Below are 24053 nucleotides of genomic sequence, written 5' to 3'. Positions count from 1 at the left end.
GAAAAGGACAGACTGGGCCGCCATTTGACATCTCGTCCAAACGACAGCATCTCTAAATGTGCAGCACTCCCTCCCTGCGTGTCAGCCTTGCCTCTGCATTCAAGTCTCTGGAGGCCTGAAGGGAAGCTGCATTGTAAACTGATGACCTGTCTGTACACTCAGATTGACATAAAAGGATGGCTTGGCATGCTCCCAGAGAGTCAATCTGGATTGTGTGCTCAAGTCTGGAATATGACTTGAACCCATGATCTTCTGACTCTGGAAGGGCAAGGGGTTCCCACAGAGCCACGCTTGCTACTTGTTGAGTGCATGCATTGACACTTCCCATTTGCCAAAGAGTACATTTGTGCATCAGGAATTGGGGAGTAAATTTCAAGTTGAGAGGGGTAGGAGGAGGAAGAAAAGGGCAAGCATAGTTATCAGTGGGGTTCCCTCTTTTGGGGGTTTATTGATATTTAGCTTGCCTTGTTTAGTGGGCTTGGAGTTGCAGGTTAGAGCTCCATTCTCAGATCAGAGCCCAGAGTATGGGTCCATGCTTTGGCTCCTGACCTGGGGAGTTCAACGCCGTTGGAGTTAAGGTATTAACCTGGGAACCCAACCTCATCTGTCGAACTGGTCAAAACTACATAGCTAATCTCTCATCAGGGTAGTTGTTCAATGGAGCTCAGTGCTTATGTATGATCAAATTCGATCAGATTCACGAATCACAGGTGATGCACATTAACAAGGCCATTAAAATATAGCAAATCTTTTTTTCATTTCCAGAGGAAAAAAATTGCAAAGTAGAGACATTCTATTAAACTTGGATCAAATTTTAGTTGGACCACACTTGGAGACTAGAGCTGTTCAAAGTTACTCATGTTACAAAAAGGATGTAGATCCACTGGAGAAGATGCGAAAAGTGATTTAAAAGGATGATTACAGAACTGAGAGGTTATACCTGACAACCAAAACTGAACATGCCCAAGGTTCTTTCCCACAAAGAGCAAACCCAATATTGGTTTGAGATAATTAAGGGGTTTGATGGGGTAGACATAGAAATATTTCCACTTGTTGGGGAGCTCAAAAAATGAATGCCATGAATATGACAGCCACTAATAAATCTAATAGGGAATTAGGAGAAACATCTTTACCTAGAGAGTAGCAAGAATGTGGAACTCACGAACACAAGGTGGTTGAGGTGAATCATATAGATGCATATAAAAGGAGGATATTATGATGGAAGAGTAAGAGGAGGCTCATGTGGAGCATAAACTGGCACAGACCTGTTCAGCCAATTCAGCACTATGAATAACACACCAAGGCATCACCCAATGTCACAAATGAAAGGTGTCCTTTTATTGATTAATGCAATTGTAACACACACTTATTCACTGCTTTACCTAAAGAAAATACTTTCATCTGTTGGCAGTTAAAATATGTTTCTGAAAACAGCATCGGAGAAATGGAAATGACTAGAGAGGTCAAACCAGATTGAATCCTCTGATCAGTGTTCAGTTCTCTGATATTCTGCGATGCTCCAAATATGACAAAGCGTCCAATGCCAATGTTCCCGATGCTACATTTAAAAAGAACTCCAGAGCAATTCATTAACACATCTGGGACAGAGTTACAGCCCATGTCACTAAACAGAGAAGTTACAAAAGGTACACTGCAGAGAGAATGCCAATTAGAACTACACATTTTTTCAATGGATTGTAAAAATAACCCAACTATTAAGCCTCTAAGTGCTTCCTGCTTTGCCTATTGCACAGAAACGCTGGTTACAGAAAGGTCATAGTGAATGAGTTGTCAGGGACCTGGTTTGGATGAAAGAGCAGTGTTAGCTTTGTCAGCCAGGTCCTGTTCTCTTCCAAAACCGTCCTCACCCTGTGGAATATTCCATGTGGGGTCATGCTCGTCATATTGTTCTGCGTTTCCCTTGTTATAGAGACCAATCACCGAATCCATGTCTGCAGCCTGGACCTCTTGCACATCTGGCATCATGTAGATGTAACTCTCCCCATCCCTAGGACCTTCCAGGGCAACGACTGGAGGAAACAGCACCTCTTCCATTTCCATATACTGAGGAGGGACTGTTGTGACTGTCCCCTTCTTAAAGTCAGAGTCCTTACACACGGAAAATAAGGCTTTACTGAGGGAGATGGGTGGGAGAATGAAAGAAAAAAAAGATTTCAACAATCTCTCTGCATAATGTATACAAACGTCTTATACTATATACGCACTTACACTGTCTGGTACACATCTGACACACCCTAAAATATGAAGACAGGAACAGGGGATGACCATTCAGCCCCACCAATTTGTTTAGCCATGATCTAATTGAATGGCTAATCTACACATCAACTCCATTTATCCACCTTATCTCCATATCTATCGATACCATTACACACAACAAACACCACTGAAATTACAAGTAATAACAATAGTTTGCCAACTGCTCGAGTTTATAAAGATTCCTGTTAGTCAGCTTTGTGAAGTACCTCAAGAAGCTTTAACATAGAAAAGACACTATGTAAGTGCAAAATGTTGCTGAAAGTGTACAAGTTACCATTGACAAATGCTCTTAAACAACGATCCAGAGAGATTTTGTTCATTGAGAAGCCTTGCTGTCAGAATTTGGAATGAATTCAGTCTTTGATCAGAATGAAACTAGTTAAATGATTGAATATCTTTTATTTTATGTCTGGAAGTTTGCATCTCTATTAAGAAGCTTTGAATGATAATTTTTATAATTCACTTTCAAGATGTTGTGTTGCTGGCAAGACCAGAATTTAATGCCCACCCCTTCCACAGCCGAGGGGCTCGCTAAGCCATTTCAGAGGACAGTTAAGAGTTGTGTGTGGGACAGAAGCTACATATAGACCAGATCACTAGGATTGCAGGTTTCATTCCATAAAGGATATTAACAAACCAATTCGGTTATGACAATTCAACAGCTTCAAGGTCACTTTTAGAGACCAGCTTTTGAATTCCCGATTTGAAAAAACTGAATTCAAATTTTCAAACTGCATGGTGGAATCCAAAAGTCAGCACCTCCAACAGTGCAGCGCTCCCCTAGTACTGCTCCTCTAACGGTAGAACCTTCCCTCAGGAATTTGCTTCTGACAGTGTAGTGTAGCACTCGCTCAGGTGTAAGAACAGAAAAAGTGCTGGAAATACTCAGCAGGACTGGGAGCATCTGTGGAGAGAGAAACAGAGTAAATGTTTTGAGTCGAATATGACTTCTTCAGAACTGAAGGAAGGGTAAAAATGTGATGGGTTTTATGCCATTCAAAGAGTGGGCGGGGGAAGGGGGTGGGGGAGAACCACCAAAGAGAAGATCAGCGATAGGGTAGAGGATGGGAGAGATAAAATAACAAAGATGTCATGGAACAAAAGGCAAAGGAAATATTAAAGGTTGTGGTAAAGCAACAAAGCATTTGCCCAGAGGGAGTATGAAAAATGAACAGCTGCGTTTGAAAGCAAAAACATAAAAAACAAAATTCAGACCAGCAGATGCAAAAAAACCGAATCAAAACGGAGGACAGGGTTTATGGTTTTAAATTGTTGAACTCAAATCTCGAGTCCAGAAGGCTGCAAATTTCCTAACCGGAAGATGAGGTCTGTTCCTCGAGCTTGCACTGGAACACTAGAGCAGACTGAGAACAAAAATGTGAGGGCGAGAACAAAGTGATGAATTAAAGTGGCAAGCAACCGGAAGCTTGGGGTCATGCTTGCAGACTGAGTGGGGGCGCTTCACAAAGCATTCCCCCAATCTGCATTTGGTCTCCCCAATGTAGAGGAGACTGCACTGTGAGCAAAGAATACAATATATTAAATTGAAAGACAGTAAATCACTGCATCACCTGTAAGGAGTGTTTGGGGTCGTGGACAGTGAGTAGTCAGGAGGTAAAAAGGCAGGTGTTACACTTCCTGCGATTGCATGGGAGTGTGTCATGGGAAAGTGTCAAGGTGTTGAGCATGATTGAGGAATGGCCGAGGGTGTCATGGAGGCAACAGGGGAGATGTGTTTGGTAGTGACGTCTTGCTGGAGGTGGCAGAAATAGCATAGGATGATCCTTTGAATGTGGAGGCTGCTGGGGTGGAAGGTAAGGGGAACCCCATCATCATTCTTGATGGGAGATGATGGTACTGCTTCTCCAACAGTGCAGCATCCCCTCAGTGCAGCCCCTCCGACAGTGCAGCCCCTCCGACAGTGCAGCCCCTCCGACAGTGCAGCCCCTCCGACAGTGCAGCCCCTCCGACAGTGCAGCCCCTCCGACAGTGCAGCCCCTCCGACAGTGCAGCCCCTCCGACAGTTCTGCACTGCAAGTGCCCGCCTGGATTATATGCTCAAGTCTCTCAGGTGGAACTTGAACCCATGAACTTCTGATTAAGAGGTCAAAGTGCTATCCACTGAGCCACAGCTGACACATATATGGCCTGGTTTTAACCCTGAATTGAATGTTAAGTAGTATGTCATAAAGGATTTACTTTCCTTATTCTTGACAAGTATCTTAATATTAATACTTGATCTTGCAGAACTTTAAAAAGTCTATCAGAAAGCAAAGCATGATTTAAAGTTCATGATTGACATAATCAGATTTTAAGTTACAGCCCAAAAGGAACATGAGAGAGAAGCAGATATGTTGCTGACAAACAGCAAGTTGTAGATGGATAAGTATAGTGTGATTACAGTCAGCCCCTGCGTGTTCAATGCACAATCTTCAACCCCACTTATTTTTGTTTTCCAAAAGCAGGAGACAAACTCAATGATGTTTTTACTCTGTATAAGTGAATGGGATTTGAGTGAGTTAAATTCAGGCCTATTCTCTTTGTACAAACTCCAAACCAATCCTGGATGCACGGCCACCTACCCTTCAGGTTGACACATCAGACCCTTTGAGCAGGGACAGTAGTCCAAAGCTCCTTCTGGCTCCATCTCCCAAGTGATGAGGTCCAACAATCGATGCGCCGGATCATGGCAGGGCTGGCCCTTGGTGGGCAGTGGGGTGCACACAGGAAACAAGAGATCTGAGTGAAATTAATAGAGACTTTGTGACAGCATTACTGTGACTGCAATGCCAGTGAGGATTCTGGGCAACAAGCTATTGAACAAATACTCAAACCTCTCTCGCTACCAAATGAGCAAATTTGACTTTTCACATTTATTATTAGAGGAAATAAGTATTTGCAAACTGATCCCATTTACAGTTCATGCCAGGCTAGATCACGAAGAATTTTGGGACAACAAAAACATTATACCATACAACATGGAATTTATTTTGGGGTTGGCCTATCCCCTTACGTTCACTAAGGTTAACTGCTGCAAATTTATGCAGCCTGAGGCCAGAGTCTAATTGCTGTAAGTGGACGCAGCCTTAGGCCAATCACAGTTTAAAAGGGGAGGTGAGACATCAAGGCCGCATTTGACCGAGTTGGGAATCAACTCGAGGGGACCGAGTTAGGAGCCCTAGCAAAACTGGCGTCAAAGGGAATTGGGGGGAAAGCTCTGTTGGTTGGAGTCATACCTAGCATTAAGAAAAATGGTTTTGGTTGTTGGAGGTCAGTCATCTCAGCTCCAGGACATCACTGCAGGTGTTCCTCAGGGTAGTGTCCCAGGCCCAGCCATCTCCAGCTGCTTCATCAATGACCTTCCTTCCATCATAAAGTCAGACGTGGCGATGTTTACTGATGATTGCACAATGTTCACCATTTGCAACTCCTCAGATACTGAAACAGTCCATGCCCGTATGCAGCAAGACCCGAACAACATTCAGGCTTGGGCTGATAAGTGACATTTGTGCCACACAGGTGCCACGAAATGACCATCTCCAACAAGAAACAATCCTTTTGACATTGAATGGCATTACTATCGCTGAATCCTCACTATCAACATCATGGGAGCTATCTTTTACCAGAAACTGAATTGTACTAGCCATATAAATACTGTGGCTACAAAAGCAGGTCAGAAGCTGGGAATTCTGCAGTGAGTAACTCGCCTCCTGACTCCCCAAAGCCTATCTACCATCTTCAAGGCACAAGTCAGGAGTGTGATGGAATACAAGTGATGGGATAAGCGTAGCTCCAGCAACACACAAATACTACATCATCCACAACAGCACACTTGTTTAGCACCCCATCCACCAGCTTAAGCATTCTCTCCCTCCATCAGTTATGCATTGTGGCAGCATTGTGTACCATCTATAAGATGCACTGCAGAAACTCATCAAGGCTCTTTCAACGGCACCTTCCAAACCCGTGACCTCTACCATCTAGAAGGACAAGAGCAGCAGATACATGGGAACACCACCACCTGGAAGTTCCCCTCCAAGTCACTCACCATCCTGATTTGGAAACATATTGCTGTTCCTTCACTGTCACTGGAAAAAATCCTGGAACTCCCTCCCTAACAGCACTGTGGGTGTACCTACACCACATGGACTGCAGCAGTTCAAGGCAGCGGCTTACCACCACCTTCTCAAGGGCAATTAGGGATGGGCAATAAATGCTGGCCTCGTCAGCAATGCCCACATCCCATGAAAGAATTTTTAAAAATTGTTGTAAGTCAATAGAGCCAGCGGCCAATTCGAATTTAATTGCTGTCTGGGTTGGAAACTTTGCAGGCTGTCGGCTGCTCGAGAATTTCTATCTCCAAGTCTGGGAAACAAACAGCTTTAAATGGCATTATTCTTTTATAATAGAGAGCCAGCCCCATGTGAAAGTCACCTTTAGGAACAGGGCCATTATTTGAGCTAAACTGCACATTGGATATTGTGCAAGTTCTTAAACTGATACCTGTTGGACCTGATAACATGCTTTCAGTATTCTCACATTTTGGAAGTCCAGTAGTAGGTGCTTTTGTGGAGGGGTCGGGGGGGGGGGCGGTGTTTTAAACAGAATCATTGTGTTTTAATGTGTGCAACTCACAACTGTGGAAGGCACAGCACAGGTCCGCACTGCAGTCACGTTGCTGCTCACAGATGGAGCCAGTTTGTCCTTTCATTGCACTCGCTTTGCATTGTCCCCAGATACACAAATAATCCAAATAACATTCTCCATCTCGAGTGCAATTCTAAAGAAAGTCAGAATAAATATATGGTCAACACAATTCAGCAGCTTGAAGAACGAGAGGAAGCATCATGAAAATTGATGACGACGCATTAATGAGAATTTATCTGTTTTCGGGACATGAGTGGATAAGTTTGATGGTGATGGTTTGATAAGTGCCACATCAAAGATTATTATGGAAAATAAAAGCACATGGTGTAGGGGGTAACATATTTGCATGGATAGAAGGTTGGCTGGCTGGCAGGCAGAAAGCAGGGAGTATGCATAAATGGGTCTTTTTCTGATTGGCAGGATGTGACAAGTGGAGTCCCACAGGGATCTGTATTGGGGCCTCAACATTTTACGATTTACATCAGTGACTTAGATGAGGGGAGTGAAGACATGGCAGCTAAATTTGCACTAAATTTGCAAATGGCACAAAATAGGTAGGAAAGTATGTTGTGAAGAGGACATGGGGAGGTTGCAGATGGATATAGATAGGTTGAGTGAGTGGGCAAAGATCTGGCAAACGGAGTTTATTGGAGGGAAATGTGAAGTTGTCCACTTTGGCAGGAAGAGCAGAAAAGCAGAATATTACTTAAACGGAGAATGGCTGCATAATTCTGAGGTGCAGAGGGATCTAGGCGTTCTAGTATAAGTCACAAAAAGTTAGTGTTCAGGTACAGCAAGTAATTAAGGCTAATGGAATACTATCCTTTATTACGAGAGGGGTTGAACATAAAAGTAAGGGTGTTATGCTTCAGCCATACAGGGCATTGGTGAGACCGCACCTCGAATACTATGTGCAGTTTTGGTCTCCTTGTTTAAAGACGTAAATGCATTGGAGGCAGTTCAAAGGAGATTTACTAGATTGATACCTGAGATGAGTGGGTTGTCTTATGAGGAAAGGTTGGACAAACTGGGCTTGTTTCCACTGGAGTTTAGAAGAGTGAGGGGTGACTTGATTGAAGTATACAAGACCCTGAACGGCCTTGACAAGGCAGACGTTGAAAGGGTGTTTCCTCTTGCGGGGCAGTTTTAATATTAGGGGGTCTCCCTTTTAGGACAGAGCTGAGAAATTTTTTTCTCTGAGGGTCGTGCGACTTTGGAATTCTCTGCCTCAGAGGTGGTGGAGGCGGGGTCATTAAATGGTTTTAAGGCCGAGGTAGATCGATTCCATTGCCTAACAAGAATCAAAGGTTATTGGTGTTAGATGGGAATGTGGAAATCAAAACACAAGAAGATCAGCCAAAATCTTACTGAATGGTGCAGCAGGCTCAAGGGGCCGAATGGTCTACTCCTGCTCCTATTTCTTACGTTCTAATGTGACACTGACAATGCCACATTTATTTCAAAAGGGCAATACATGAGAGAAAAGGGGGTAGAAAGAGACGCTGAAAAGCTGAGGTGAGGGAGATGGAATGGGAGGAGTAAGGAGTATAAACACCAGCGCAGACTAATTGGGCCAAACTGCCTGTTTCATTGCTGTATATTCTATGTAGAAAAGTGGTTATGTGAATGGACTGCTAATCCACAGAAGATCAGCCCAGGACAGTTTAAAATTTGAATTCTGTTTAAAAGATCTGGAAATAAAAGTGACCATTAAAATACCAGATCAACATAAAAACCTACTTGGTTCACTAATGTCCTCTTGAAAAAGAAATTTGCCATCCTTACCCAGCCTGGGCCTACGTGTGACTGCAGATCTACATCAATGTTGGCTCGGAAATGGTATTTAGCTCAGTAGTTAAAGAACACCCACCATCACCTTCTCAGGGCAACAGGGCACCAGTAACAAATGCCCCGTCGACACCCACATCCCGAAAATTAATTTGAAAGAGCCACAATGATTGACAATACTTGCCTCCTCCTGGGATCTCCGTACAAGGCACTTTGATTCCAACACATCTACCCAGCAGAAATGGTCCTTCCTGCAATCCTCATCAACAATACATTCCTACAGGAACACAATTCCATTCATCGTGACATTAATTAACTACAGATATATACTCCTCCTACTGTTTACAGACAAGGAATCACTGACAATGCTCTATCAACAGTGTGTTCTACTAGCAACTTGCATTAATGCGGCATCTTTTACAAAGAAAAATGTCCCTTTGCACTTCATAGGAGCGATTATCAAAGAAAATTTGACATCAAACAGCATAAGGACATATTAGGACAGGCGACCAAAAGCTGGTCAAACACGTAGGTTTAAAAGGAGGAGTGGTACAGAGGCAGACAGATTTAGGAAGGAATTTCCAGAGCCTAGGATACAGCCACCAATGGTGGAGTAATGAAAATCAGGGATCCTCAAGAGGCCAGAATTAGGCAGTGCAGGTAACTCAGGGAGACTGTGGGGTTAGAGAAGGTTACTCAGATAGGGAGAGGCGATGCCATGGAGAGATTTGGAAACGAGGCCAGGTATTTTAAAATCGAGGCCAATGTAGGTCAGCAAGCACAGGGATGACTGGGGAACAGGACACAGCCAGAGTTTTGGTATAGTTGAAGTTATTAAGATAGGAGGTTGGTAAGGGGAGCATAGAAATACTACAGACATTACAGAAGTACATGTATGTAAATACATATTACAGGTATGGTATTACAGTATATATTAGTATAGGTAGGGGTGTCACACAGAAGTGAAATAATTTCATGACAATCAGGAGGATGACAAATTTCTAAGATTCAGAGTTTACAGAGGGACAGCAGTAAATGCAACTTGATGAAACGAGAGTCAGCTCTCTCAGTACAAAGCTTACATAGGCTACAGCACAGCATTAATCTCCAGGTCACAAAAATATTGGTCATTCAGCTTATTTAACTAGGTTACTGATGAGAAACTGCCTGCAAATGAAAGCCACTCCATTTTGTAACAATTAAGCTGGTGTTTGGTGAAGAACTTACCCTTCCAATTGTTTTCAATCTCAGTATCCCATTCTCCTAAAGTATATCACAGCCAGAGTCACTGTGACTTAGCAGGCAAGCGTAATAACCAATGCACACAGGGCAAGATCCCATAAATAATGGTAGGAGAAGTAGCCAGTTAATCTATGTTTTAGTGATGTTAGTTGAGGGATTAAAGATTGGCTCAGGACACTGGGGAGAACTCTCCTGTTCTTCTTCAAGGTAGTGTTGTGGGATCTTTCACATCCATACAAATAGGCATCACTGGTGAGAAGGTGTTATTACAGCATGACAAGCTTTTACCAGCCCTTTCAAATATAAATGTTGAGAAAGGCTTTCACTGGAAACATGAAAATAACAAGACTGTAGGACTTTAAGATGAGGTCTGAATTAAGTTTGCCTATCTTGGTCCAATTGTCCCACCACCCTCTAACTATGATCCCTGATGACTTCACTTTGTCATCAGTTCTTGAGTCGAGCCCTGCAGGAGACTGACTAGTCATCTCTATGAAGGAGCGAACATGACTTTAATTGTAAAAGATGAAATATAAAGAGAAGGAAAGATTTTGCATTTATATAGAGTCTTTCATAGCCACAGGATATCCTAAAGTGCTGCACTTATGTCAGCTGTGCTCACCTGAGTCAGGAGGTTGTGGGTTCAAGTCCCAATCCAGAGACAAAATCCAAGCTGACACTCCAGCGCAGAACGGAGGGAGTGCTGCACTGTCGGAGGTGCCATCTTTCAGATGAGAGGTTAAACTGAGGCCCAGTTTCCCCTCTCAGGTGGTTGCAAAAACTCTGATGGTACTTTTCAAAAATGAACAGGAGAGTTCTCCCCTGTGCCCTGGCCAATGTTTATTCATCAATCAATATCACTAAAAAATCATGTGACCATTTATCAATCAAATTACCATTTTGGGATCTTACTGTGCATAAATTTCCTACATCACAAGAGTGACTATTCTTCAAAAGTGCTTCACTGGCCCATCTTGAAGGTATGAAAGGCCCTATCGAAATGTAATTTCTTTCTTATTTTACAGCTATTTTTATAGTGCAGTCATCGTGGTAAAGTAAGAGACCGGCCAGCCAAGTAGTGCACAACAAGCTTCCACTAAATGACCAGATTACAAGTTTTTAGGGATGGATTTGGCCAAGTTTGAAAGGGTGACCACAACACCAGCAACTCCGCCACGTTCTTCCTTGAAAAGTGTTATGGGATCTTTTATGCCCACCTGAGGGGGCAGACGGGGATTTGGTTTAATGTCTCATCAGAAAGACAGCATCACTGACGGTGCAGCACTCCCTCAATACTTACTAGAATGTCAGCCTGGATTATGGGCTCAAATCTTTATAGTGGGACTTGAACCCACAACCTTTAGCCTCAGAAGTGTGACAGTGCCACTCAGAGCCATAGCTGCCATTTGGAATCCTGCATTAGATTAGGTCTATTAGGATAACAATATTTTTAAAATCAGACAAGGGTTGTGATTAAAGTAATAGCCATTAACATTTTTTCTGACATTTTCTCCTAATTCAGTCCCTTGACACCAGCCAACAGGGTTGTCAACCCTCCGGGAATTGAAGATTAATGTCTAGGACACCGTTGACAGCAAAACCTCAGAGGGTGCAAATTAAAGCAAATGGTGTTATTTTTATTTTCTTGTTTATTCCTTACAAAACTCCAGGAATATAACCCATCAGTGTCTGCAACCAGGCACCAGGCTAGTCTCATAGCCTCTCTGCACCACCTCTAGTGTCCGGATGTTTCTTCTGTGACTCAATGACCAGACTGAAGGCAGGGTTCAAGGTGAGGGGTTAAAACACATCACCACCCAGCTCCGTGGTGACAGCCTCAGACCCCGAGGCAGTGGATCAGTTCGTGCAGCAAAGCAGCAAACAACTAGCGGCCTTACATGAAAATTTTCATGCAACAATATATTTGAAAACACAATTAAAAGCAGCTGGCTTCTCCCAGAATGAGAGAGATGGGGGAGAGCACGCGAGGCGGAGAGTTTTGGGGGAGAGCGCGCGAGGCGGAGAGAGATGGGGGAGACCATGAGAACGAGAGAGAGACACACACACACAGTGAGAGTATTTTCTGTCATAGGGCTGTGTTTAATGCAATATCGGAACTCACTTAAATTAAATTCCAGTTATGAATTGTACATTTTTCAATCGATCACAATCTAGGATACCGTTACACTGAACCGCTGCAGGCAGCAGCACCCGGTCTCCGTCATCTCAGTCAGTGGTAACAATCATCAGCACCTCTGCTGTCAGACTACAGCTTTTTACCCTGCTGCTCTCAATATTGCTTCATCTTGTTCAGAGATCAAGACAGTTTCAACAGTATCCACTGTAAGATAAGCCAAGGAGCACTGCATTCTGTAACACACAGTATCATTCTGCTGCATACCTTGAGCTGCAAGGTTTAGTTGCTGTTCGGCATAGTAGAAAATAGAGACTAATCACTTAAATGCATCCCAAGGCCATTTAGAGGCCAAAATTATACAACTGTGAAATAAACCTGGCTCACTGATCTTAAAATTATTCAATGCTGTACACCAAAATATTATTTTGAGAGAAATCTCTAATTCACATTTAAATGCATCAATACTCCTTGTTTCCACCATCTCTCAAGAGAGAGGCTGTTCCATAGATTGATCACTCACTTATAGGAGAGCTGAATGGCCTCCTTCAAGCAGCCGGTTCTGCCATTCAACTACAGAATCTTAATAGTGCAGGAGGCCATTCAGCTCAGAGTCTGCAATGGCTCTCTGGAAGAGCTTTCTACTTAATCCCACTCCCCTGCCTTATCCCTGTAACCTTGCACATTCTCTCTTTTCAGGTAGCAATCCAATTCCCTTTTGCATACCTTGATCGAACCTGCCTTCACCACCCTCTCAGGAAGCTCATTCCATACTCCAACCCACCTCAGGGTGAAAAAAAATTTTCCTCACATCACATTTACTCCTTTTGAATTTGTACCTCTAGTTCTTGATATTGTCGAGTGGGAACAGTTTCCCACCATTTACCCTGTCCATGCTCCTCAGGACCTTGAATACCTCTATCAAGTCTCCTCTCAGCCTTCTTTTCTCCAAGGAAAACAGTCCCAACCTCTCCAATCTATCCTCATAGTTAGTTTTTTATCCCTGGAATCATTCTTGTGAATCTCCTCTGTACTCTCTCCAATGCCTTCACATCCTTCCTCAAGTAAGGTGCCCAGAACTGGATGCAGTACTCCAGATGAGGCCTAACTAGTGTCTTATACAAGTTCAACATGACTCCCTACTCTTGTACTCAATGCCCCTATTAATAAAGCCTAAGTTAGTAAATGCTTTATTAACTGCTCTCTCAACATGCCCTGCCGTCTTCAATGGCTAGTGTAAATATACACTGAGATCCCTCTGTTCTTGCACCTCCTTTAGAGTTTCTCCCTTTATTTTACACTGTCTCTCCATATTCTTCCTGCCAAAATGAATCACCTCACACTTCTCTAAATTGAACTTCATCTGCCACTTGTCTGCCCAATCCATCAAAATGTCTATGTACTTTTGAAGTTCAAGACTATCTTCATCACAGTTGACAACCTTCCCGATCTTTGTATCATCTGCAAGTTTTGAAATCATGCCCTGACACCACAGTCTAGGTCATTAATATTTATCAGGAAGAGCAAGGGTCCCAACACTGACCCTTGGGGAACACCACTACAAACCTTCCTCCAAACTGAAAAACAACCATTTAGGCACTACACTTTGTTTCCTGTCACTCAGACAATTTCTTATCCAAGTGCCTACTTTCCCTTTTATTCCATGAGCTAGAATTTTGCTCAAGTCTTGTGTGGCACTGTACAAATGCCTTTTGAAAATCTAATTATGCCACATCAACAGCGTTGCCCCTATCAACCTTCTCTGCTACCTCCACAAAAAACTCCAGCAAGTTAGTTTAACATGATTTTCCCTTAATAAATACATGCTGCTTTCCTTAATTATCCTGCACTTGTCTAAGTGACTACTGATCTTCTTCCAACCTATAGTTTCTGGAACTTTCCCTACCACGGAGGTCAAAGTGACTGGCCTGCAGTTTCCAGCTTTAGCCCTGCATCCCTTTTTGAACAAGGGTGTAACATTTACAGTTCTCCTGTGTCTAAGGAACACTGGAAGATTATCACTAGTGCCTCTGCAATTTCCACTCTTACTTCCCCTCAGTACCCTTGGATGCATCTCATCCAGTCCTTGGTACCTTTTTTTGTTAAAAAAGATAACCTTTCTAACATCTCCTCCTTCTCAATTGTAAATTCTTCTAGTGTATCAGTTACCTCCTCTCTCACCTAGGCCTGGGTAATAACAGCTTCCCTTGTAAAGGTAGATGCAAAGTTTAATACCTCCGCTATTTCTCCTGCCTCCACATGGCAAGTCCCTGTTTTTATCCCTAATCATCCTTACTCTTTTTACCACCCTGTTATTATTTATAATTAGAACATGGTAAATCTGGATCTTAATTTTGCCTTTTCTCCATTTACCTTGATTCCTGTACCTGGCAAAAATCTATCCATCTCAACCTTGAAAGGTCCGATCAAACTCTCCACTCCCACCAGATAACACCAAATTAGGAGTGGGAATTCCAGATTTCCACTTGTGTGTGAAGTGCTTCCCAATTTTTCTCTGTCTGTCTGACTCTAATTTTAAGATTATGTCCAATGCTCGCTCTGATTTCCCTACACTGTGTGCAGCCCATACGAAGCACTGTGCAATCGCTTTCAGACTGCCACACGGCCGCACACCTTAAAGGGACCACTCTTGTGTACGGCCTGTTTGTCTCTTGCACAGTAAGTTATAGGCTGCTTAGAGGGAACATTAATTAGGTCCCCTTGTTTCCAATTTCACACCAGAGGAAATCGTCTGTCTGCATCTACCCTACCAAATTGTTTCAACATTTTAAACACCTCGTTCAGATCACCCCTCAATCTCCTAAACTCAAGGGAAAATAAGTCTGCTCTCTGCAACCAGTCCTCAATTCAACTTTCTAAACGCTAGTGTAATTCTGCTAAATCTCTGCGACAGTCATCCAAAGTCAAGATATTCTCCTAAGTGTGCGCTGTCCAGAAATTAACACACAGTATAACACACACAGTTATTCCAGATGGGGTCTGACCAAGACTTTGTACAACTTCCCCCTTTTTAATATTCCAGCCCTATTGAAATAAAGGCCAACATTCCATTAGCCTTCTTGACTATACCATGTCTTTTAAGCTTTTAATTATTTATGCACCTAAGCTCCCAGGTCTTTCTGCTCCTCTACAATCCTTAGTTTCCCATCATTTAGAAAATATTCTAATTCATCTTTTAGGTCCAAAGTAGATGACCTCATACTTCCACACGTTGAACTCCATCAGAATAAGTGGCCAAAACTACAGCAATCTGTCAAAGTACCTTCCTGCTCCCATGTGCATTACTGTCCTTCCTAACCTAGTGTTAGCCGCAAAATTGGATATCCAACTCTCTATTCCTTCATCCAAGTTAGTAATGAACGTTGTGAAGAGTTGAAACCCCAGTACAGATTCTTGGGGAGATTCACTGAGCATATCTGTGGCCCATCGGGGGAACAATTCCTTTCACCTTATCTTCTTACTAAGGGAATAAAGGGATGTGGGGATAGCGTGGGAAGGTGGAGTTGAGGTAGGAGATCTGCCTTGATCTTGTTGAACACCCTTCAGGCTCAAAGGACCAAACGGCCTTCTTCAAAGAACAGCTAATTGATTTTGAGGAACCTGATGGAAATGCAACACCCACTATGTTGTAACAGCATCAAACAATGAGTCAACTTGAATGCTAGGCACTGGGGAGGGTTTGCTGAGGAGTTTTTGGTGCAAAATTCCTTGGAACCAAACATTCAATCCAGTATAAACAGATGGGAATGGAAGTTTCAATCCTTTGGTTGCTGCTGTGTGGATCCACATCAAACAGGGACTCTCACTGCCCAGGCTATGAATCATAAAACTACAAATTAGAACAAGATGCTGACATAAGACATTACCATGACTAGTCTCAGATTGTTGTTCCAGGAACAAATGAGGGAACATCAGCTGGAATGTAAAGGTTACAGTGCTCACCACAAAATAGTCCTGAAAATTTACTCTGTTGTTGAAACATATTATTGGGTGAGTGTCCAGGCTATTTGTTATCAGTAATTGTACAGTGTCCCTATGGAACCAGACATCAAATTTAAAAAGTAAGTTGTACATCCAAGTTAGTAGATGACACTAAGTTGGGGGCAATCACTTTTGGCAGTTAACAATTTCCAAAAGACATTCAGTACTCAAAAAAGTTAATCTGCACTGTTTCATTTCACTGATATGCACCAGCAGTAAAACACTTATTTTGGATGTTTTATGTTAAATTGCAGTTTACTCTGAACATTTTTTGTTTGTGAATCTCATGGCCTCACCCTTTTCAATCACTCTACATGTTAATCAAAGGGTTGCTGAGAGAGTCTGCAACATGTTCAAGACTACCCTTTCTGAGGGAACAATTTAAATGTAGCTTCGCTTGGAAAAGATGGGAGTGGAAAGTTACAAAGAGATGGGGGCACACTAACTAAGTGGGCAAAACTACAGCAAGAAGAGTTCAGTCTGGAGAGTTGAGAGGTCACCATACTGGACTGACAATAGGTTTGGTGTGATCGTGTGCTGGACATTTTTTTTTAAAATTGGGGACAGACTTAAAGCTGTGAAGGTGCAAAGCAATTTGGGTGCCTAGGTACATATATCGCTATGGAATACAAAGGGGAGAGTGATAAACTTCAGTTGTACAGAGCCTTGGCCAGACCCCACCTGGAGTAACTGCTCTGTTCTGGGCACCACACCTCAGAAGATAATATTGGCTTTGGAGGGGGTGCAGCACAAATTCACCAGAATGATACCGGGGCTAAAAGGGTAACATTAACAAGGCTTGAATTCCTCAGAATTTAGAAGTTTGAGGCTAATCTGACATCAAAAACATCAGAAGCTGTTTAAAAGTTTAAATAGATTAGATGGGACATCTAGAGAAGACAGAGATAAACTGCTGGAGGGGAAATCCAGATCAAGGGGTCAAAACCTTAAAATTAGAGTTAGTGATTCAAGGTGATGTCAGGAAGCACTTCTTCACACAAAGGGTAAAAAAGGTAGTGGAAATCTGGAACTCTCTCCCTCAAAAGGCTGTTGAGGCTGAGGGTAAATTTGATATTTGAAGACTGACATTAATTGATTTTTGTTGGTTGAGGGATAACAGATATGGAACAAAGGCAGGAAAATGGAATATAAGCAGAAAATGCTGGACATACTTTGCAGGTCGGGCAGCACCTATGGAGAGAGAAATGGAAGACAGCGAGTTCTGATGAAAGGTCACATTAAGCTAAACATTAACTCTCTTTGTTTCCACAGACACTGTCAGACCTGCTGAATAATTAACACCAGCATTTTTGGTTTTTATTTCAGATTGCCAGCATCTGCAGCATTTTGCTTTTGCATTAAGTGGGTAAACGGAGTTGAGGTACAGATCAGCCATGATCTAAGACTCCAGAGCCTGTATGGACATTCACGTTCTTAATTTCCATCTATGTAAAGTTGCTGAGATGAACGGACTCCGGTGTTCTGATTTAGGTTCTGGTTAAGTGACATCATGAAGGACAGCCCTTTCCAAACCTGTGGGAGGATAAAACTCAAATACAAACAGAACAAACCACTAGCTGAGAAACTGAAATGAAAATAAGTATAGGTTCCAGACCTTCATGGGCTGCAGGACTAGGGCTCTGGACTGAAATCTCTCTCTATAAATCCCTGCACAAAATCCAGGCTGCACTCTCAGTGTAGTACCAAGAGAGCACTGCATTGGCAGAGGGCCTGTAAAGAGTTTCCATCTGTCCTGAGGCCATGAAAGGCGCTAAAGAAAGGTACTTTTTTTAAAAAAAATTGTCTTGGGATTGATGATGCAGATGGCAACGGTCAGACACTGTGGTCTTGAGCTGAAACCAAGAATGCAGAAGAGGTTTGATAGCTTTTGTGGTCACTGACATGCCTTCACAAGTTGGCCTAAGGCTGAATATTTAGTTTATTATTGGAAGGAAACCATGGTGACCTGAATCACATTTTCCAGACACAGGCAGCACTAAGTTGAGGTTGGAAAGCATCTTGCACCGCCTGACAGGGGAAAAAAAGCCAAGGCTGAGAAATAACATTTTGGAAGCTCCCCTGCTCCTGAATGCTTCCACTGAGAGACGGGGGTCACATGTAGTGTGAGAGCAAGAGCCAGAGTTAGTCTAGGGAGTGTAGGGTATGAAGTATGTTTGGATATTGTTAAAATTCACTCAAATGAGTAGGAAAGAAGGAACTTGGATTCATAAAGCACATTTCATGACCTCAGGATGTCCCAAAGCACTTTTGAAGTGCAGTAATATGGGAAATGTGGCAGCCAATTTGTGCACAGAAAGATCCCACAAACAATGAGATAATGAATGGGAAGGCGATGGTGTAGTGGTACTGTCGCTGGACTAGTAGTCCAGAGACAAAGGGTAATGCAAATCCCACCATGGCAGATCGTGAATTCAATAAAAATCTGGAATTAAAAGTTTAATGATGACCATGAAACCACTGTTGATTGTTGTAAAAACCCATTTGCTTCACAAGTGTCCTTTAGGGAAGGAAATCTGCTGTCCTTACCTGGTCTGGTCTACATGTGACTCTAGACCCACAGCAATGTGATTGACTCTTAAAAAAAAAGGCCTCTGAAATGGCTTAGCAAGCCACTCAGTTGTCACCACCATCTTCTCCAGGGCAACTAGGGATGGGCAATAAATGCTGGCCCAGCCAGCAAAACCCACATCCCATGAATGGGTAGATTAAAAAATAAAACTAGTTAATCTGTTTTTGTGATGTTGTGAAGAAGGGACAAATATTTCCCCAGGACACTGGAGAGAACTCCCCTAATCTTCTTCGAAATAGTGCCTGTGGGTTCTTTTACATTCACCTGAGGGAGAAGATAGAGTCTCGGTTTAACATCTCATCCAAAGGAGGGCCCCTCAGGAAAAGTAAGGGTCCCAAACCAATCCCTGGGGAACTCCACTACAAACCTCCCTCCAGCCCGAAAAATATCCATACACCATTACTCTCTGCTTCCTATTTTTCAGCCAATTTTTTTCCACATTACTACTGTCCCTTTTATGCCATGAGCAATAACTTTTCTCACTAATCTGTTGTGTGGCACTGTGTCAAATGCCTTTTCAAAGTCCATGTACATCACATCAACAGCATTACCCTCATTGTCCTTTTCTGTTACCTCTTCAAAAATACTCCAGCAAGTTAGTTAAACACGATTTCCCCTTTAGAAATCCATGCCGGCTCTTCTTTATCAACCCATATTTTTCCACTTGACTACTAATTCTATCCCGAATAATTGTTTCTAGAATCTTGCGCACCACTGAAGTTAAACTGACTGGCCTGTAATTGCTGGGCTTATCCTTACAACCTTTTTTGAACAAGGGCGTAATGTTTGCAAATCTCCAGTCCTCTGGCACCACCCGAGTCTAGGGAAGACTGGAAGATTATGGCCAGTGCCCCTGCAATTTCTACTCTCACTTCCTTCAATATCCTTGTATGCATCTCATCCGGTCCCAGTGCCTTGTCAATTTTGAGTACCAACGGTCTATTCAACACTTCCTCCTTGTCAATTTTGAACCCTTCTAGTGATAGAATTTCCTCGTCTGTCACCATGGCCTGGGTAGCATCTACCTCCTTGGTAAAGATGGATGCAAAGTATTCATTTAATACCTCAGCATGGCCCCTTTGTCCATGTATGAATTCCCTTTTAGGTCCCTAATTGGCCCTACTCCTCCTTTCACCACCTTTTTACTATTCATATGTCTACAGCAGACTTAGGGATTCCCCTTTACGTTGGCTGCCAGCCTTTTCTCATAATCCCTCTTTGCTTCTCTAATATGGTTTTTCACCTCCCCTCTGAACCTTCTGTATTCTTGTTTTTCAATTATACTTTCTACATGACACCTATCATAAGTGCACTTTTTCCTCTTTATCTTAATTTCTATTTCCTTTTTCATCCAGGGAGCTCTGGATTTGTTTGCCCGACCTTTCCCTTTCGATGGAATATACCTCGACTGTGCCCGAACCAATTCCTTTTTGAAGGTAGCCCATTGTTCAGTTAGTTTTTCATTCCAATCTTTCATTCCAGTGTATTTGGCCCAGCTCCATTCTCGACCCATCGAAGTCAGCTCTTGTCCAGTTAATTATTCTTACTTTGGACTGCCTATCGTCCTTCTCTAACATCATCCTAAAATGTACAATACAATGATTGCTGTCTCCTAAATGTTCCCCCCCTGACACTTGATCTATTTGGCTCGCCTCATTTCCAAGAACCAGGTCCAGTGCATCTTTTCTTGTTGGATTGGACAGGTATTGTAGAAAATTTTCCTGAACACAATCTACGAATTTTTGCCTCTCTCCACCCTTTACACTACCACTGTCCCAGTCTACATTCGGGTAATTAAAGTCCCCCTTTCTAACTACTCTATAATGCCTACATCTCTCTGATATTTCCCTGTAGATTTGTTCTTCTACGTCCTTCTCACTATTTGTTGGGCTATAGGCTACATCAAGCAATGTAATTGCACCCTTTTTGTTGAAAAGATGCTGACAAAATGTTGTTTCTTTTTTTTTACACATCATATTGCGCTGCCTGAATGTGCGGTGGAAGTAGAGTCAATAGTAACTTTCAAAGGGGAACTGAATAAATACTCGAAGGGGAAAAAAAATTACAGGCCAAAGGGCAAGAGTAAGGGGAATGGGAATAATTGGGTAGCTCTTTCAAAGTTCTGGTAAAGACATGGCCTCCTCCTTAAAAAAAAGAGACTTCCATTTACATAGCGCTTTTCACGACCGCCGGATGTCTCAAAGCACTTTACAACCAATTAAGTACTTTTGAAGTGCAGTCACTGTTGTAATGTAGGAAATGCGGCAAACAATACATTGCACTGCAAACTTCCACAAAGAGTAATGTAATAATGACCAAATAATTGGTTTTTGAGATGCTGATTGAGGGATAAATATTGGCTCAGGGATTGTTTCCTTGCTCTTCTTCGAAATAGTGCAATGGGTTCTTTTACATCCATCTGAGCAGGCAGACAAGACCCTGGTTTAACACCGCATCCAAACGACAGCACTTACAACAGTGCAGCACTCCCTCAGTATTGCATAAGAGCGTTCGCCTTGATTTTTGCGCTCCAGTCCTGGAGTAGGACTTGAACCCAGAACCTTGTGACTCATAAGTAACAATGCCACCAGTGGAGCGATGGCTGAAACAGCTCCAACTCCAGCGCTGTATAATTCTGTGCTTATCACCATCACTTGAGATTCTTGTGCAGAAGGGAAATTGGCCTTCAAGAAAGAGCTTTACTACCAAACCCAGCAGCATAATGCAAGACTATCCCAGGAGCTCTGTCCCGTCAAACAGGTTGACATTTACAGTTAGCTTACCTTCCTGATTTCCTGCTGTAAGTGGATGGTCGAGATTCTTGCCGTGGAATGTGCTTTGGATTTGTTGTGATTGTCAGACACACTCTCCAGATCACGTAACATCCTCCCTTGCTTCAACTCCATCTGCAATTACATTTAGAAAACAAATCCCGCACTTTAATCGATTGAACGAAGTGGCGAGGACAGGTTCTGCAGACTTGGCTCGTATTCCCTCAAGTTTAAAAGGTGAAGGATGATGTTGCTTCTTGCATCTGCAGTGTCTTGCCACACTGAAAGGCACTATATAAACAAAAGCTGCTTTCAACAACAAATTGCATTTATATAACACTTATAGGAGAGTAGATCATCCCAAGGTGCATCTCAGGGGCACTATAAAACATAATTTGACACCGAGCCACATGAGGATGAGAGAGAGGGGTAGGGAGGCAAGAGGTTTAGGAGGTACATACTAGAGCTTAAGCAGCTGGAGGAACAGCCACCGACGGTGGAGAGATGGAAATCAGGGAAGCTTAAGAGGCCAGCATTGGAGGAGAGCAGAAATCTCTAAGAGTTGCTGGACATAACCTGTATGAAAATTAAAAGAATTTAATAACATCCACGTCAAATTAGAAACAGCTGCTCTGAAGAAGAGTCATACAGACTCAAAACGTTAACTCTGTTGCCCTCTCCACAGATGTTGCCAGGCCTGCTGAGTTCTCACCGCATTTTCTGTTTGTATTTCAGTGACTATTTATATTCCCTTGAGTTTAGGTTAATCTGATCAAGGTTTTGAAAACAATCAGGGATTTGATAGGGTGGATAGAGAGAAAATATTTTCTGTGGTGGGAGAGTGCAGAACAATCTTACAGCTAGGTCACACAGGGGTGAAATCAGAAAACACTTCTCCATACAAAAGGATAATGGAAACTTGGGACTTCCCCTACCACCCCCAAAAAAATCTCATTGGAGATTTCATGACTGACATTGATAGATTTTTGTTGGGTAATGGTATCAAAGGATTTCGGAGCTAACATATAGATCAGCAAAATCTAATTAAATGGGGGAACAGGTTTGAAGGGCTGAATGGCCTCTTGTTCCTATGAATGGCTGGTTTTTAGTAAATCAACCTGCGTCTGCCACACCACATGATGCTCTGCTATTAATTAACGAAGTACAAAAGCCTCCAAGAGTCTCAAGTCGGGATGTTCGCTGATGAGTGCACAACATTCAGCACCATTCGCAACTCCTCAGACACTGAAGCTGTCCATGTCCAAAAAGCAACATTCAGGCTCAGGTTGATAAGTGGTAAGTAGCATCTCCAAAAAGCAAGAATCTAACCATCTCCCCATGACATTCAAGAGCATCAGCATTGCTGAATTCCCCACCATTAACATCCTGAGGGTTACCACTGACAAGAAACCGAACTGGGCCAGCCATATAAATACTATAGCTCAGGCCTTCCCAAACTGTGGGTTGTAACCCTCAATGGGGATGCAAAATGAAAATTTGGGCTTGCGAGCTTTGAGACAGCAGGGGCTTCTGAGTGTTACCAGCTGCGAGGGTCCTTTCAATCCTCCGTTTTTTTTTAATGTGGTGGGTGTGGACTAATTGACCGATCTTTGAGGCTTGATTCCTGGTCCAAAAAAAAACCCGGTGAAAAAGGCAGGTGCTTTTCATTTAAAAACTCTAGTTCAAACAGCACCCCATCTCTCCCCCATACCTCCCCACTCTCAAAGCTGTTTCGCCCCCACGCTCTCAGTTCTATTCCCCCACCTGGCTCACACTCTAGGGTCACAGCAATTTTCAACCCTCAAAATAGGGTCAGGGCCCGCTCGCCAACGTGTAAAATGACACAGGATGGCGCTTTGCGGAACTCCCGACGTCACCCCACCCCATTTAAATTTTCAGGAAGGCGGGGGTGCAGCAAAATCAGCTGCGCACCTGCCAACCTGTCAATGGCCAATTGAGGCCATTGACTGGGCAATTAAAGTACTTAGTGGATCTGCCCGTCCAACCTTAAGGTTGGCGGGCAGGCCAGGAGCCCCGGCGGCAACTAGAAAAAACATGAAACCTCATCCACTGGCGGGATAAGGTTTCATGTAGGGTTTTAAAATTTTTAATAAACTTGTTAGGGAGATTATGAACATGTCCCAACTCATGTGACATTATAACATGAGGGGATATATAAGGGAATTTTTTTTTCTTTATTTTTAATATTGTTGACAGTAGAGGCCATCGCCCTGAGGCTACACTTAGCCTCAGGGAGATGTGCGCTCTTACGTGCACATGCATGAAAGAGCACACTCTCAATTTTAGGGAGCCCCCCTGCCCGCACAGGGAGCAGATAGTGTTTCTATGCGGACGTCACGCTGGGCGGGCCTTAATTGGCCTGCCCACGTAAAATGGCGCCACGCCTCCGATTGGGGGTGCCGGCGCCGATCAGAAGTTTGTCTGCACGCGCCAGCCCATCAACTTCCCCCCCACAACGGGGGGAAAATTCTGCCCAATGTGGGAAGGGTTTGGGAAGCACTGCTGTGGCTACAAGAGCAGGTCAGGGACAGGGACCTCTGCAGTGAGTAATACCATATTAGATAGTAACAGGCCCACCCCC

The 24053-nt window shown here is 43.1% G+C and overlaps 1 protein-coding gene across 1 annotated transcript in view; it reads right to left on the bottom strand.

Moving 5' to 3' along the window:
• Positions 1-1316: 1316 nt before the first annotated feature.
• dkk3b (dickkopf WNT signaling pathway inhibitor 3b) overlaps positions 1317-24053 on the bottom strand; it is a 35837-nt gene continuing 13100 nt past the window's right edge. Inside the window, exons 2-6 of the mRNA XM_041196756.1 lie at positions 21464-21586; positions 8897-8989; positions 6913-7057; positions 4860-5016; positions 1317-2134 (exon numbers count right to left, since the gene is read on the bottom strand). Coding sequence (XP_041052690.1) covers positions 1792-2134; positions 4860-5016; positions 6913-7057; positions 8897-8989; positions 21464-21586 — 861 coding nt within the window. The 3' untranslated portion in view covers positions 1317-1791. The remainder of the gene's footprint in view (positions 2135-4859; positions 5017-6912; positions 7058-8896; positions 8990-21463; positions 21587-24053) is intronic.

The sequence above is a fragment of the Carcharodon carcharias genome, chromosome 10 (assembly GCF_017639515.1).
Source record: "Carcharodon carcharias isolate sCarCar2 chromosome 10, sCarCar2.pri, whole genome shotgun sequence".
In the NCBI taxonomy this organism is placed as follows: Eukaryota; Metazoa; Chordata; class Chondrichthyes; order Lamniformes; family Lamnidae; genus Carcharodon; species Carcharodon carcharias.
The sequence above is the reverse complement of the archived record's forward strand: the minus strand, read 5'-3'. Positions and strand labels throughout refer to the sequence as shown.